The 16,999-nt window shown below is 39.8% G+C and overlaps 1 protein-coding gene across 1 annotated transcript in view; it reads right to left on the reverse strand.

Annotated features, from left to right (window-relative positions):
* Positions 1–11,819: 11,819 nt before the first annotated feature.
* The window catches only part of Camk4 (calcium/calmodulin dependent protein kinase IV), a 219,253-nt gene continuing 214,073 nt past the window's right edge, over positions 11,820–16,999 (reverse strand). Inside the window, exons 9-11 of the mRNA XM_057788646.1 lie at positions 16,193–16,319; positions 13,484–13,636; positions 11,820–12,364 (exon numbers count right to left, since the gene is read on the reverse strand). Coding sequence (XP_057644629.1) covers positions 11,948–12,364; positions 13,484–13,636; positions 16,193–16,319 — 697 coding nt within the window. The 3' untranslated portion in view covers positions 11,820–11,947. The remainder of the gene's footprint in view (positions 12,365–13,483; positions 13,637–16,192; positions 16,320–16,999) is intronic.

A 16,999-nucleotide genomic window follows, 5' to 3' on the forward strand; every position in this document is an offset into this window, starting at 1 on the left:
AGGTCTGAAAGTTCTAGTCTAGCATCCAGTAGCCTTGTCTTGGACCTTTGGTAATGGCAGCACACTGGAGAGATAGCATGTGCTGGGAAAAAACAGAAAGAGACAAAACCCTGCCTGTCTCCTGATCCAGATAATGAAGAGAGGAAAAAGACCAGAGAGTCCCGTGTCCCCTAGTGTTCCCCAGTGACCTGTGCACCTCCTGTTAGATGTCACCTCAGAACCACTGGGACCAAGTTTTAAGTACATGGACCTTTGTGAAGGCCTTCAGCTCTTATGTAACAGGGCCAGTTGGGCACATCCCAATAATTGTGCTAAGTTGACTAAGGGCAGTGAATACTTTAATTTGCAATTGGAAGTGATTACTAAGAATACCCATTGTCTAGGTTATTAAAGAGCAGCTAGGGCTGGCCTAGTGTGTAATAGAAAATACATGACCGTGAGGTGGCATATGCAGGGCATTTCCTCACCTAAACGTCTGCTTTATGTCAGCTAGCCCAACCAATGGCTTTAGGAGGTGATTGGGTCATTCATAGTTCATTTAGTGTCTCCTGTCGTGTATGGACAGTAAAAAAGCAGCCTAGACCAGATGCCGAACCTCCAGACACTTTAATCTTGGACTGGCCATTTTCTCCAGAAATACTTGAAATATGTTTGCTTATAATCCACCCAGTTTGATTATGATATGTTGTTGTTGCAGCTGAAATGGACTTAGACATCTGCATAAGTAATCACTAATGTTTTTCAACTGAAGAATTTAAGAACAATGTTTCTGCTGTCGTCTTGATATTCTTCCTAAGAGATAACAGACCAGCCCTGGGAATTAATGGCAAATGCATTCAAGTCGAGAAGGCAAAGCCATGGTGTTTCCTGTCTGTCTCTCTGTCCCCCAACTCCCCAATGAAAGCTGTAAAGATGGCTGGGATCAAGAGTAGGATTTCCTACCTCTTGGAGACCAGCCATAATAGTGCCCACAGGTTGAGCTTTGGAAGGTATATGTGTGGTTTCTCTGGATGTCTGGATGCCATATAGGTAAAGGATGGCCCCTTCTAACATAGTAATGAAAACATTGTCTTGCACTATTAAGCATATTGGAGCCCCTTCTAATAACAGATGCTGCATGACTCTTATTCCCATAGGTCACAAGGTGAAGGAGCTTCCCCTCAGGTTAATCAGTGGCTGATGTTACATGGCATCTGCCAGCATGGTTCTGTTTGCACGCTCCTGTTACTCTGAGCAAAATCCACATTTCATACATAGGCTTTTATAACCAAGAGATGACACAGAAATGTTGTATCCCAGGAGAGAAAGCACATACCCGTGCTCGTGGGTGGGTGAGCCACAGGAGTTAATATCAAAGTATGGAGGAAGCGGGTGTGCCAAAGTAAGTTTTTTATTCATTAGTATTCACTCCTGGAACATTATAATCCTAGTTAATGTTTTGATTTGGTAAAATTTCTTAAGTATAGGGCAGCTGACTTTATTAAGGGAAGTCTAGAGGTTGCAAAACCACAGTGAGGTAAAAATAATACATGAATGTCAAGTTGTCTTGGTAACACATTGATTTACTGAGGGAGTTCCTGTTTTTCTCTAGTTTTTCCCTCCATTTCCTCAACTGAGAAGTCCATGTTTAGGGTGTTGGCATTTTCTCAAAGGAATAATCTTGGGTGGAATGGCGGTGAGCATAAGAATATCTATAATGACTAATACAACAAGGTTTGAAAAATTTTAAGTAAAAATTAACACTAGAGGAAAAGAATGACTTTTGGCAACTGTTAGGGTAATTTTCTGACTTTCTGTATTTTCATATCTTTGTAAGGAAAAGTCAGTTTTCATATGAACAGCAGGCAGCACCACTGTCCCCTCTCAACCACCGCGAGCTAACATTAGTATTAACTTCCTAGCTGTGTTCATTCACTTTAAATAAAATGGACTTACTAGATGAAATAATTATTTGTGTGCTTTTCTAGCTTTATTAATTTTACAATCTTACTCTTTAGGAAATAAAAGATGTGGGCATGCAAGTATTGAAAGTCCTATAGACAAAGTACAGTTTTATCCGAGAGAAGGGTGATTCGGTTGTGCATTTCCGTTCTCAGGTAATGTCCATGGTGTGTCTTGACTCATAGTAACTGTTCAAATCACAGAATGCCAAGTTCTGGTGGACTCTTACATGATTTATTATCATATTGTACATGCAGATTCCTTTACAGATTGGCTAGCTGCAAGGCACTGGCTAGCTTCTTTTGGCATGCTCTGGCGGTCTAGGTGAACTTACACAGTTACATTGGTCCTCACCTAAGTCACTTGCTACTCATATCCCATATTCCTTCTTCAAGGTCTTGGCCAACACCCCGACTATCATCAGGTGAGCACATTTAATCATTGAAATGGATTGTCCAACCTTGCATCCAAGAAGAATCCAGTGAGCTGTCAAATGTCTTAGAATTTGGCAGTTGAGAGAGAGAGAGCCAATGGCTGCCCTGTTCACCCACACTGAAGGACACCGTGCCTCAACCATGCTTAGCAAATGGGCATGGTTTTGTTGACTGCTTTGCAAACACTTTATGTATTTACATTTACAGCCAAGCCAGACTTAACATACTTCCCTAAAAATAGTAGAGTTGTGTCTTTGTATTAAGGAATCAATAGCACCATTTTTGACACATTTAGAAAATGAAATGTCCACAGCTCTTTTTTAGTTCTTTTTATTAGAAAGTGAAAAGGACAACCATAATCTTTGCTGGTAAGGTATTTATACGCTACTCCAATGCATACATGCTCTCATTTGGGGCTAATGACTTGTGCTCTAGACTACAGGAAATCTGTTTTCTTGCATATGATGCTAATCTGTTCTCCTCCATGCTGTTATTGAAGGTGCATGTGTCTTTTCAGTCAACAAAAAACCTTTCAGCAACCATCAATGCAAATTTGACATCTACGAAAGTCTCAAAAAGACATCCCAGATAATGCCATCTAAGCCTGAAAACCCCCCATACCAAGTCGTCCTTACTCTGTCCACTAACCTGTTTTCTGTGTCCTAACGATATCTTTACTTCATAGCATAATTTCTCCCTGCTACCCAGATGCTAGTCTTTGTCTCTGTCTCTCATTCCATGTATCCTGTAGAAATGGAACCATCCACAGACATTACCAGAAATAAGAAACAATACACAAGTCAGAATATTCACACTGTAATTCTAATTGGTAATTTACAAAAAAAAAAGTGTCTTGAAGATGAATGGAAAAATAGTTCCTCCAATAAGAGATATAATAAATTCTTTAGTTTTTCTCTGTTTTATAATTATAAACTTTTAGATTATATACACTGGACAAAAGAGTGAAGAATTAAGAACATGGCAGGACCAACTTGAAGTTTGAAGATTAGCTGTGGCCTTACAAAAGCATGCATTCGCTATGTCGGGTGATTTTTTTACCCTGCTGAGATACAGACTAGGAGGCTGGACAAGTAGCGGGGCAGGTGCTCTGGAGAACTTCACCCGCAGCTGCCCAGAGCCAGGGAGCAGCAAAGGCTCAGCTTAGATCTAAGACTGCTGCACCCTACACAACACTGTGCACCTCAGCCTTTCTCATCGAGTGCCAACCCTTCTCCCCAACCTGTGTTTCTCCACTCCTTAGTCAAAGATGGCACCTTTCTCCTCCTTAACTACAGAGTTGGTCTGACCCTTCAAAATCAGCCTTGCACATTCTTAGCAGAAGAGACCATTTTCCTCTGTCCAGCCCTGGAGGGCTTTACCGTCTGTAGGTATTCAGTATAGGCAATATGTGTGATTGTTTGCCTTTTCTTTCCAGCTGAAGAGTAGCACTGAGCTTAATTCACATCTGACTCCTAGTACAAGTAATGGCTCATCCGTGAACATGCACTGTGACAAAAGGATTCCTGGAGTGGGCTCTTTCTGGGAGGCTTTCGATATAGTGAATCATGTCCTAAAAGTTTGCTTTCCATGAAGGCCAAATATCCTCTAAGTCATACTGTTAATTTCTAGAAAGAAAAGTAGCTATCGATTTTGAATTGCTTGTTTTAAGGTTTTAAGTCAATAACTGGCTTCAAACCTTGAGCCATCTAGAAGATGAGCAGATAAGAATGTGCAGTCCCCTCTCCTTCCATTTGTCCCCTGCCTGTGCTAACCAGAGGATGACTCATGCCTTTTGTTCCCGCATTCTGTAACATCCCAGTGGCCGTCTCATCTTACTGACTGCTGCGACAGTTTAAAGAACAGACTATGCCGTTCCGTCGTTCAGTAATGGTTGATATTCCTAACAATGGGCTGATAATCGCTTCCTATTCAGTCTCTCATCTGTGACAAACGCAGGAAGTCAAGCTGAAGCAAGCCACAAGTGCCTAAATTTCCCTCCGTAGCAGGGTTACTTGGTTCCCTTAAGGCAGATACTTTGGAATGGGTAATTTTTCCAGATAGAAATAGACTCAAGGGTTCTTCTTGGTTTCTAAATTTGCTAGAAAAGTATGTACTGACGGCTCCTTTCATGTGAAATCTAGAATATTCAGAGAAGTGGGCTGTAGGAAAGTAGCTATTAAAGTTCTCTGTGTTCTGAACTATTGATGAGCAATTTATTTTCATAAAAATAGCACACTATTCCCTAATTGTTAATGAAAATCCAATTGCTGAAATAACTTCATTGTATTATGAGAAATTCTGTAGCTTGCTAAGCAATAGGACTCCAGTTTGGCTTAAATGTGAGTGAACATTATTTATGGGTTTTTTTTTTGTTTAATTCACATTGTTTTCAAAGTTTCTAAACCATGTTCAAGCAACTGGAAATCTACTTGTAACTTGTCACACTAATTTTCTTTTTCAGAGATGATATAACTTTGCATTTTTGTTCACATGGAGATTTTAAATATACCTCTTGCACAACTGTTGTGAGACCATTTGCAGTATGAAACAAAAGCTCACCTAACCTCTAAACAGCAAATATGAGAAATAACTGTAACTAACGTAAAAATGCTAGTTTTGAAACATGGATTCCTAAAGTAATCATAAAGCATGAGGCATGAGCAATGAAAATGAGTTGTCTTATTTCTCTTGTAAAGGACCAGATAGGGATTGGAGAGATGACTCAGAGGTTAAGAGCACTGGCTGCTCTTGAAGGGGTCCTGAGTTCAATTTCAGCAACCACATGTTGGCTCACAACCATCTGTAATGAGATCTGGCGCCCTCCTCTTGCATGTGGGCATACATGGAGGGAGAATGTTGTATACATAATAAACAAATAAATCTTTAAAAAAATTAAATAATAAAGGACCAGATAGACATTTTGAGTGATGTAGATTGTGTGGTCTCTATTGAAAATATTCAGTGCTGTTCTAGCAGCTTGCAAAGAGACAAAACAAAAACAACAAACAAAATATCCACAAATGAGTCTGACTGTTACAATAAAATGGTTTGAGTTAAGATAGTAATCGGAGTCCTAAACTAAGATTTGCTCTTTAAGGCATAGTTTGCCTGAATCCTGAAGTCTCTTCTTGGAAGATTTAAATTTAGTTCCTTGGAGAAGCATGTGGAAATAGTTTAGTTTTCTATGTTCTAGTTAGCTTCAGGTGTCAACTTGAAGTATCCTCAAGTGATATGAAGGAGTCTCAATTAGAGATTGCCTCGATCAGATGGCCTTTGGGCAGGCCTGTTTAGCATTTCCTTGATTACTAATGGATGTAGGAGGGCCCAGCCCACAGTGGACAGTTTTATCTGGAGGTGGGGGGTGGGATGGGGTATCAGAGCTGAGCAGATGGGCGAAGCAAGTCAGAGAACAGTGATCCTCCGTGCTTTCTGTTCCACATTCTGCCTCCAGGTTCCTACCATGGATTTCTGAATGATGATGGACTGTAACCTCTAAGATGAAATAAGCTCTTTCCTCTTCACATTGTTTTTGGTGTTTAACACATCAGAATACACACACACACACACACACACACACACACAGAGTGTATATTGAGATACATACATGTATCTCATAGACCAGAGATGAAAATGATTGGTATCCAAGCTGGTAAGAATCTTAAAACAGCCTGATAACCATATTGTTTGTAACTTTCATTCGTTGGATTTGTTTGCACTCAAGTCACGGTTCCCACTCATCAGGCTCATGAGAGGGAACAGCAAGATCTGTTGGATAGAATGACAGACGACTCTTATGTCATTTCAACCAAAGAACTGAAAATTTAGGAGACGTTAGAACCTTCTCTCGGTTTACAGATGGTCTTAAAGATATTGCTGAAGCTAAGACTGCACTGAGCAGAAAATTAACCATGAATATGCTGTTTAGGAATCTATACAAATTGTATATTAGTTACACTGATGAACACTTAGTTGCACAGACATACAAAAACAGGTCAAGTTAAAAGAAGACAGGCACATAGGAGATGATAATTTTCAAATTATGGTCATACCTGTGTCCTTTATAAAATATACAATAATACTTATTTCAAAGATATGAAGACATCACACATCTAGAGACTTTTATTATCCATAACTATCAGAATTTGGAGACAGCTTCAGGAAACAGCTTTCAAAAAGGTGAAGCCTATTGCATCTGAGTATCTTAAAATAATATTTTAGGTGGAAAGTATTCAATCTGAAGGAAGATTAAATATCTGTCCTTTTCAACACAATGATCCAAAGCAAAGATCAGACTGAATATAACTATTCTATATCTATGGTTCTTTCAGGTCAATCCTCAGAGTATATTGAAAACAATTATGAATAATGTGATTTTGTATTCTTAGAATTGCTCATTAGCGCTTCAATCTGAACTATGGGGCAATGAAAACCTGTTTCTCTAGCTAGACTGGAATGTTCCTGCCAGAATCTTAGAAAACCTCCAAAGTGAGACTGATTGTTAGGGCAGATAAAGCAAAACATTGCATAGGGACAAGCTGGGGGTAAAGCACTGCAATGAACTGTGGTTGGCAGAATCCCATTTTCTTATCATTGGCCAAGAGTAATACAATTTTAAAGAGACCACTTTCAGTCCTTTGGAACATGGGAGGAGATCTGAGTCTAACTTGGTCAGATGCTGGGGATCTTCTTTGAAACTATTTCCTGCAAAAGTCAGACTGGTTTCCTGGCAAGCTTTTGACCTTGCCCTAAGTGGAATGGGTCAGATTCTTGGGAACAGACAGAGTCAAGCCCTTTCCAAATACATCACAGATCATTTATGAAAACTGATATAACCAATCAGAACTTGTTTGCTACTCCTATCCAAGGTAAGTATAATGATTGAACTGGCTCTACATTGCTTGATCTCAGGTGATCTTGACAAAGTAATAATGACAAAAGTGTGTCCTTATATGGAAAGAAGTGAACTTACCAGGGCAACACTGGATGTATAACTAATATGTGTGTCTCCGCCCCACTGTCTCTCCCACGCTCCTCCCTCTTCCCTCTCTCCCTCCCTCCTCTATCTTACCTTCACTTTCAAGGAACTAGAGAGCCACCTTTTTATAAGAAAGTAAGATGACAAAATTTTTAAGTAGAAAATTTTGTCCATTTTCATCATCTGACTATAAATACCAAAGTAAAAATTATATTTCATGTTAGAAACAAACAAAACACCACTGCAGACACAGTCTAATCTTCAGTGTTCAACTGATAAGTGCTCAGATGTCAGCAATGACCCTGATGATCAGTAATGTATCTGATAAACATTGAGGAAATTGGAATATGACCTAATGGACAGTAATTACAAAGACATTACAACTCTCATTACATAAATTAATGTCCGGAAACTTTATGCTGTCTCAAACGTAGACACCAAGACTGAGTACTCTGCAAAGATGAGCAGACTGCACAATGGCATTCTGACTACGCACTTGGCTGTACTGTATGTGAGCCCGGTGCTAATTCACTTGCATGGCCTCTTCTAAGAGTCTTTTATTGGCTTTGTGAGAACAATCCTAAAGTCGTAAAGAAGTCCTTTGTCTTTTCTTCTTTCCAATCTGAACTGCAGTCAGCTGCTCCTGTGCAATAAAAGCTGAATCATGGAAAAAAAAAATGGCTCTCGAAGCTTCAACCTGGAGGCACCTCCCGATGAGCAACCTTGTATGTAATACTGGGAAGAGCCGGTGAAACAAGGCCAAACATTCTACATTATGAAATGTCAAAATGTATGCAGGTGTGGGTATCTGGCATATCAATCACCACCTCATAACATGTCCGTCATGCAGGTGTATTTCTCAGGAGGCTTCTAGAAAGATTTCCTCCAACAAGAGGATGTCCAGCTTAGCCTGATGTGTAGAGAATGGATTCTGTGTACAGACTGCTCAGTGGGGGGCCACAGGGCCCACGGTAGTTTTTGCTAAGTGAGAATACTGTTGATTTTATGGAAGTACTCAGGAAACTCTAGATGCAGCCAGGTTTCCCGAGCCAAATGGGGTTAAGATGGACTCTGGGAAGTGTACACACACACACACACACACATACATTGCAGAACACTTCTCAAGACAAAGCATGTTCAGGAGCAGCCACTGTTTCTGTATCTACATCTGTAACATCAGCATCTTAGGTGCTTCCCAACCTAGCAATGTGGAAATGTCAGCTCACATCTAACCATAGAAAGGCAAGTCTCACTTTGCTCAGAAGAAGAGTGTTGCAGATTAGACCTGTGTGTCCACCATAGGAGCCACTGGCTACAGTGTGGCTCCTGACCACCTGATGTAAACAGGCTTACACTGCTAATTTAGAAACAGTATAAAAGTGACTCAGATGATCTCGTTAATTTTAATTTTGATGTAATAATTTGTGTATACTGGATTAAAATGTACTATCATAATTTTATTGTTTTTAGAATGTAGCTAATAGAAAATTTAAAGATGCATGTATAGCTGTGGGAGTGGGGGCACATGTCTGTAACCTCAGATCTTGGGACACTGAGGCAGGAGGATCACTGTGAGTTTGAGGTCAGTCTGGGATACATAGTGAGTTCAAGACCAGACTTGAATAAATAAAACCTTGTCTCAGAATTTTTCTGTTACATGTATAGCTTATATTTACATTAAACTTGTTAATAAAAGCACTTATAGACGATAATTTTACAACTATTCTGTTCTAATCTCTTATTTTTATGCTGTTGTGCAAAGAGCTAACAGTTTGAGAAACCACTGGAGCCATAGTTAGACTTTCTGAGTGGGGGAAATAATTGAAGATTGTCCTCTATGATAAAAGAACCAAATTATGCTATGTGCTTAACCTTCTTGAAATAAAAACCAATAATGAATGTAACTGTCCTCTCTGTCTCTGTCTCTTTTTCTCTCTGTCTCCCCTCACTCTCTCTCTGTTTTAGACTTCTCCGGGTAATTTCTCTGTGTAGCTCTAGCTGTCCTGGAGCTTGCTCTGTAAACCAGACTGGCCTCAGACCCAGAGATCCATCTGCCTCTGACTCCTGAGTTCTGGGATCAAAGGCATGTACCACCACTTCCCACCTTGTAGCTGTCATCTTTTAAATGCAAATTTTAATTTAGTATTCTTCCTTTGCTGAAATTTTAAAAATTATTTAGCTTTGTGACTACATTAAACTAAGAGTGATATTAGAAAGTGTTCTTTCAAATTAAGATTGTATTCCTTTAGTTCAAATATCCTTCAGACAGATATTTAAACTTAACAAGCAATATAAATGTTGACTGTGGTAAAACAGTTATTCTTAGATGGTATTTCTATTAAACGTTTGCATGATTTGACTGAAATATTTGACTTGTTTCCTCGTGAATGGACTTAGTTCTTTGGAAGCATGAGGACCATCTTTAGCATACAAGTTACAACAGAAAGGTGCTAGTGATATTTAGCTAATAAAGTATATAGGTTGCAAAAGAGGAAGAATTAGCCTAACACTCTTGAGTATCACCAAGAAGGAGTAAGGGGCAATCATTTAAATGACTGAATTCTACAATACTTGAGGGCTTGGCATGTGTGATGCTCTTCTTAAAGCTCACAGGGTCATCCAAAGCGTCCAGGTCATGTTGGAATCAAGTAAGACCTGGACTGGGGCTGAGTGATGATATATGTGTTCTGATATTCTAATTTCACCTTCTATCAAGATCCTTAGTCTACCTCTACTCTTTCCAAATATGGACACTTGCCATACATATGTTAAGTTTGATGAGGAAAATCACACCAGGAAGTTGCTCTTCTTAAATGGAAATCTTAAGAAAGCCTTCTTAAAGGTTAAAATAGCCCTTTATAAAAGACTCTCGAAATGAGAGTTCTGAGGGAGGATTAAAGAGGGGAAAAGTAAAATGAGAGCATAAATACTAATTCAAATCAATTGAATAATAATCACCCAAGCTCAGATAATGAACCCCAAGTCACCCACCTGTCAAGGACCCAAATCACAGACTACAAGAAGCCCCATATTGTCTCCTTCCCCAAGACTGCTGGAGCTCTGTGTAAGCGCTGATGACCCCCACAGCCTGGAGAAGCCTCAGATCTAAGTTAATTCCCCAGTGCAAATGCTTGTATGTGAGTCAAAACAAATTAAGTTATTATTTTATGGAAAAAAAATCTGTGCTGTTGATTTTTTTTTTTTGCCCTCATTTTGGATTTTGGAAGTCATACTGTTTATAAATTAAGAAAACCCACCAAAAATGGAAAGCGATTGTTTTAATAAAGTGGTCATTTTCACTCAAGAAACTTGATACTGCATTTAGTGTAATTTCTATGAAACAAAGAAATTCTGAGGAAAAAAAATCATGCTTGCTAATTAAGGTCTAATGCTTTATTCTCCCCGAAGTCTGGTTTAAGGTTTCTTTTCACTTTATTTTTGTTTTTGCTTATTTTTAAGACAATATGAATTTCTTGATATGGAAAGTTTCTTCATCATAAAATATGCCCCCTTTCCATCTATGTGAGGAAGAAGACACTAGTTGTGATAGTGGATTTTGAACTCATGAACAGAATGTCTACACAGCTGGAGGGGAGAATCCTCCTGCAGACATTTTCTTACTGTAACAACATCAGCAATAAGTTATCTAACAATGGAATGCATTGTTCTTATTATATGCAGACATTTTGGCACCAATTTCTGCAATGGACTTTTCTGGAACTTGAAACTTGTTATTTGCAGAGTATATCCACAAAAATGTTCTTATACGCAAAATATTATATAAGCTTACAAATGCAAATTTATATGAAAAGTAAAAAGGAATTAATCTTGGTATGTCTAAGTTCAAATTATGTATCATTACACTTAAATTTCTTTATTCTTACCTAGGTTTAATACATCTGATGGGGAATTTTAGTGAAAAGCAGGTGAAGGAAAGAAACACCACAGTTTAATATTATCCTAAGAATTGTAAACTGGCAGAATTTTATGATGAACATTTGGGATATTCTTATAATAGCATACTTAATAAAATGAGACATTCTTTACACATTCTTAAGGGGGCTGTGGGCTCATGGTCTTCTAAGACATCATGCTTTGATGTCTCAGCGTGGCAGGTAGTTTTGGCCACTCTACAGGTATCTTTTATATGCCAAGCTGAACCCACTGGAAGTGTTCAGAAAGTCATGGGAATGTGTCTTTATTTGAGTTGAGTTCAAAGGAATTGCCATCTCTGAAGACTTCTGGGAGGTATAGGATGCCTAAGCTTTCAAAGGAATATTAGTTTTCCATTTCACGTCAAATATGTGCTGCCAAAAGGCTAAAAACTTTTGTTTTAAAGTGTTGTGCTGCTTGCTGGAAATTCCAAATTTAACTCCTGGGGCTCATGTCTCCACTACATGCCGTAGAAGACATCACTGTTTCATAAAGCAAACACATGCACTGAAATTAGGATTACCAACTGGTATATATGGTTTTTTTTTTTTTTGCACCTCAAAACAGAATCACAATAGTGCATGTCATGCTCCCCCACTTTCCTTGCTGAAGGACAAAGTACATCAAATGTTTGGCTTGGTTTCTGAACCTAAAGGAAGCCAGATTAGTACTCTGGCAGAATCACATCCTGCGCTTCTGCAGCAGGGCCTTCCTCCTCAGCTTTGGGGTCCATTTCTTCCCCCACAGTCTTCAGCTTCTCCCCCGAGTGCCTCTTCATTGTGGGGTCACGTGTCTTCAAGCCATCCTCCAGCGCCTGAATCACCATCCTGGAGACCTCCTCCTTTTTCCCACCTGCATCCTTCTCCTGCCCCTCGGCCTGCAGTGTCGTCATCTCAGCTGCTGGGCCCTCAGCAGCCACCTGGTCTCCTTCTTGCACCTTCTTTCCCAGAACATCTGTGTTGTCAGTAACATCCTCGGTTGAAGATGGATCTGGGCTGGCCTTGTGGCTCTCCTGGATGCTGCTGTGGCTGCTGCTGGCACTTCCCAGTCGAGAAGAGGCCACCACAGCCTTCACTGCTGCCTGATTAGAGAGAAAAGCACAAAATAGTGTTTCCGTGGGAAATCCCAAATTCCTGCTTTGTTTTAATTACAAGTTAGAATTATTCGGCTGTTTGGACAATTGAAAACACGAGTAAGATGTGTTTGCCTCTGAGTGGCTTGATGTTTTCTATTCTCCAAAGGATGTTTCAGGGAAGACTCGCTCCACGATGCTGGCTGGTATCATGGACATAAAAGAGCAATGCTCAAACTAGCTTCACAAGTAGTTAGGCCAAAGCTATTTACACATGCCATTTCAAAATCAGGCTTGAAATCTCCTTCCTATCAGTCTGTGCAAAACGACAGAAAAAAATGTTGCTTTTGGTCTCCAGCTAGTCTCTGAGATCTGCCATTTGTATAACTAGTCCTAAACATCATGAAGATGCACCTAGCGTTAATCTATATATAGTCTATAAAACATGTATTTTGGTGAACAATTTTCTGTATCACTTACTTTTTTTTCATGATTATCTATAGTATGGAATAGTTTTAAAAGTTAATTCCCAATTATTGCAGGTTCAGAAACTTTCTGAATAAAGACAAGTTTCTTGAATGTTGCCTCATTTAGATAAGAAGCAGCAATAATGTATCTGGTGGGGCTGATGAGATGAGCCAGTAGGGGAAGTAACAATGCCTTTTCCACCAAGCCTGAGTTCAGTCTTTGGGGCTTATGGTGGAAGGGAGAGAACTGATTCCCTCAAGCTGTACTCTGACCTGCACATGCATGCTATTACACACACTGGTAAGCTTGGGCACACACAAGGAAAGTAAATAAGACACACACCACACACACACATACACGTGAACACATGTGCACACACACACTTCATAATTTAAATGTATAACACAAGTATTCATGTCCTGGTTTTTACTCCAGCTATGAACTTATTCCTTCAAGTGCTTTCCTTCTCTTAATAATGAATTCATGAGAAGACACACAGACACACCAAAACAAAACAAACAACAAAAATCAAACCCTAAGTGGTTTTATGTCAGTGTCTTAGGAATTTAAAAGCAAGGGTTTCCCCTGGTGTGGCGAAAAGGAATAAGGAAGAAAAAACATCTTAAAAACAACAACAAGCAACAAAAACACATGTTTTGCCTTAAGCTTGCGCCGAGCATTGAATTCTTGGAGCTTCTTCTGAGCCGTGTCCATATGCACAAAGTTGGCTGCTTTTCCTGTGACCCACGGGTGCTGGAGGGCTTGAAACGTAGTCAGTCGTTTCTTGGGATCCAAAACAATTAGTTTTCTGACCTGCAATCATAAAGAAATATAGACTTAGAGAAGCTGGGCTTGCCTTCATACTGTGAATGTCCAGGTATTACCTTACGTCTTAGCAACAGCGCCAAGTGCATGTTTTTGAAAGAGCTTACATTGTCAAGAGTAGGGCCTACTCAGGGAAGCTGCAGCTGAGGCTGTCCTGAAAGATGGGGCACTTACCACCTGTAGCGCCAAACCCACAGATTTCTTTCCACAGAGGCCACAGAATTAGGCCCTGGCTTGTCTACTGACCAGATAGATGCCTTCTGAAGGCAGAACCGGCATCAGAATAATTCTAGGCCACATTATGAAATCACTTAGAATTCAGAACTTGAACTATGTCTCTCTAGAAGAGTCATTCGGGCATCAACATTTTTTTCCGGGAGGTTAAATGGCAAACAAAAGTTAGTGTTCAAGCCCTTACTCAGTACTATTTTTTATGATTCCCTCGAGACTTATAGTTATTTTCTTTAACTCATTGAAAGCACTTAAGGAATAAGTTCAGAGCTGGAATAAAAGTCCCTTAAGGATAAAAAGGATGCTTGAGCTTAGACATGCCTGGTATGACTAAACTTAACTAAAGGTAATCCATTCTTGAAGCTTTACTCTTGTGAAGATGGACAGACAGGGAGTTGTCAGGAAGACCAAAAAATGAAATGTTTCCCAGCCTTGGGCTCAGAAGCAGTGGCCTGTTATGACAGAGGCACTACCTGGACTCAGGGAGTCACATGTCCTGGTTATACCTTTAACTACCCTCACGGTACAGTCACAGAAACATATGGACTGGGAACCATCAGCTCCAACTCACAAGTGAAGAACAGAAAGATGTTCCAAGACCTTAGCTACTTGGTCATTAGTAGAGCTTGAAGTCAAACTCAGGCTTCCATTATGTGAAGCTCATCTTACGGATGACTTTGTGGAGACTCTAGAGTGCCCCTAAACTCTGCTCTTGTGAAAGAAGATGCTCTCAATCATTGAGCTATGAGGTCTTTTCTAGCCCTAAAAACCCACCAAAGTGAAAACAGGTTAATGGAGTCGAACAGCAAGTTAAATAAGGAGCAGATGTCACGAAGCGTTTTCTGGTTCACGCTTGCGGTGCAGACGCTGGTTAGTGTAAGGCAGGGAATCTCTGGATTCTGTGTGAGCAGACTTTAGAAGGGCACAAGAAGAAGCAGGGGGGCCAGACAGGCAGCTGTGGCTGTGGGCCGGGGGAGCAGGTGGGAGTTGGTTTGACACAGTGGTGGCGGAGGAGGAAAGAAGCGGATGTATTCAGGAGTGGGGTTACGTATCTACATACCGATATAGACTGCCGCCCTTCCTGCTCACAGGAGAAAAGTCAGATTCTGAAGAATTTGTTCCACGGAATAACAGAGAGAAAAGGGAGAAGTATTTGGAGGGATAAGTCCTGGGAAAGGGGCTGGAGAAAGTGAGGGTTTTTTTGGTTTGGGGGCAGGGGCTTCGAGACAGGGTTTCTCTGTAGCTTTGGACCCTGTCCTGGAACTAGTTCTTTTGGCTCTTGCAGACCAGGCTGATCTCGAACTCACAGAGATGCACCTGCCTCTCGAGTGCTGGGATTAAAGGTGTGCGCCACCACCGCCTGCCTTCGAGTGAGCTTCAGTAGTGCCTTTCTGCTGGAAATCTTTGTAAACTTTGGCACACTTTAGCAAATCCATGACTAGAAAGCTCCTAAAATCCCCTATAACCTAAAAAAAATCAACTCCATTATTTTGGCACATTTTTAAAATCTCTCCAGAGGAACGATGGCTGCGATTGCACACAAGCAGTCTCTTGTACACGAGCATCCTTCTACCAGAAGAGACAGAGTTATCTCTCGAAGGGAGTTCTCAAATATTAATAGGCTTCAGTATTAGCTTGAATATGAAGCAGCTCAACAAACCATAAACCATTCTATTAATAGAGTGGATCTTGTTTATAATTCCAGTGGTGCATAATAGGGCTCATGCTACTATCAGAGTATTTTAATAGGTTTAAAAATGTTTGAAAATCCAATTATATTTATTTGAAGTACATCTACATCTAGATGAATAAACCACATCAAAGCAGAGTTCTGTGTGACTGGTATCTGGGCTCCAGAGCGCAGTGTTATTTGAAAGACTCTATTTACCAGGTAGGAAAGATTCTGGAACTAATGCTATTACGATGATTTGGCTAATGAGGAATGAAGGATATCGAGTTTTCATTCTTCAAAATGAAAATGCATCAGTGTTCCCTTTAAATGAAAATACCTTAAAGTTACAAAGAAGCAATGATGTCAAAAGCAGCCTATTCTAAAATGTCTTTTACTGTCTCTTAGTTAAAAATTATTTATCTCGGACTGGAGAGATGGCTCAGAGGTTAAGAGCACTGACTGCTCTTCCAGAGGTCCTGAGTTCAATTCCCAGCAACCACATGGTGGCTCACAACTATCAGTAATGAGATCTGGTGCCCTCTTCTGGCCTGAAGGCATACATGCAGGAAGAACCCGTATACATAATTAATAAATAAGTCTTTAAAAAATTATTTATCTCATTTTGTTTGGGTCACACTTACCAAGTCCTTGGCATTTAGAGATACTTCATCCCACCAGGGGGAGATAAAGTAATATTCACAATTCAGAATTCTCCTGAACATGAACTGGTCACCTCTTTCATCATAGAACGGTTCAAATCCACAAAGTCTGGAGGGAAAAATTAGAATCAAATATCTTTTAAAGATGAGGTATACTTCATCAAATTTCTGCAAAAATTCAAAATCTTTCTTCTATATTCTCTACAAGTAACTCTACTTGTACAAGTGTGTGATTGTTTTGTTAGAATTTATGACTGACAACATAAAACCTGAACTTCACACTGCAGGAGGTAAGAATCGTGAAACCACATTTCTTTTAAAAGCTATAACAACAACAACAACAGACACAAAAATACTATAATTAAAATTGCTAATATTATAGATGCTATGGTAATGATTTTTCCAGGAGATTTTTCTTGATAATTAAAAGTATTATATAGATTAATAGGGCCCCAATTTAGTATAAAACGGAAGAGTTTAAGAATACAGGTTTAAAAGTAGAGAGAAATAGAAATCTACAAAAGTTAGTAGAAGGGGCTGGAGAGATGGCTCAGAGGTTAAGAGCACTGCCTGCTCTTCCAAAGGTCCTGAGTTCAATTCCCAGCAACCACATGGCGGCTCACAACCATCTGTAATGGAGTCTGGTGCTCTCTTCTGGCCTGCAGGCGTACACACAGACAGAACATTGTATACATAATAAATAGATAAGTATAAAAAAAGTTAGTAGAAGTCAGATATTTCCATATGTTATTCTGGTTTGGATTTCAGACTGAGACAAACAGAGATGAA

Source organism: Chionomys nivalis, chromosome 14, assembly GCF_950005125.1.
Source record: "Chionomys nivalis chromosome 14, mChiNiv1.1, whole genome shotgun sequence".
Taxonomy (NCBI): domain Eukaryota; kingdom Metazoa; phylum Chordata; class Mammalia; order Rodentia; family Cricetidae; genus Chionomys; species Chionomys nivalis.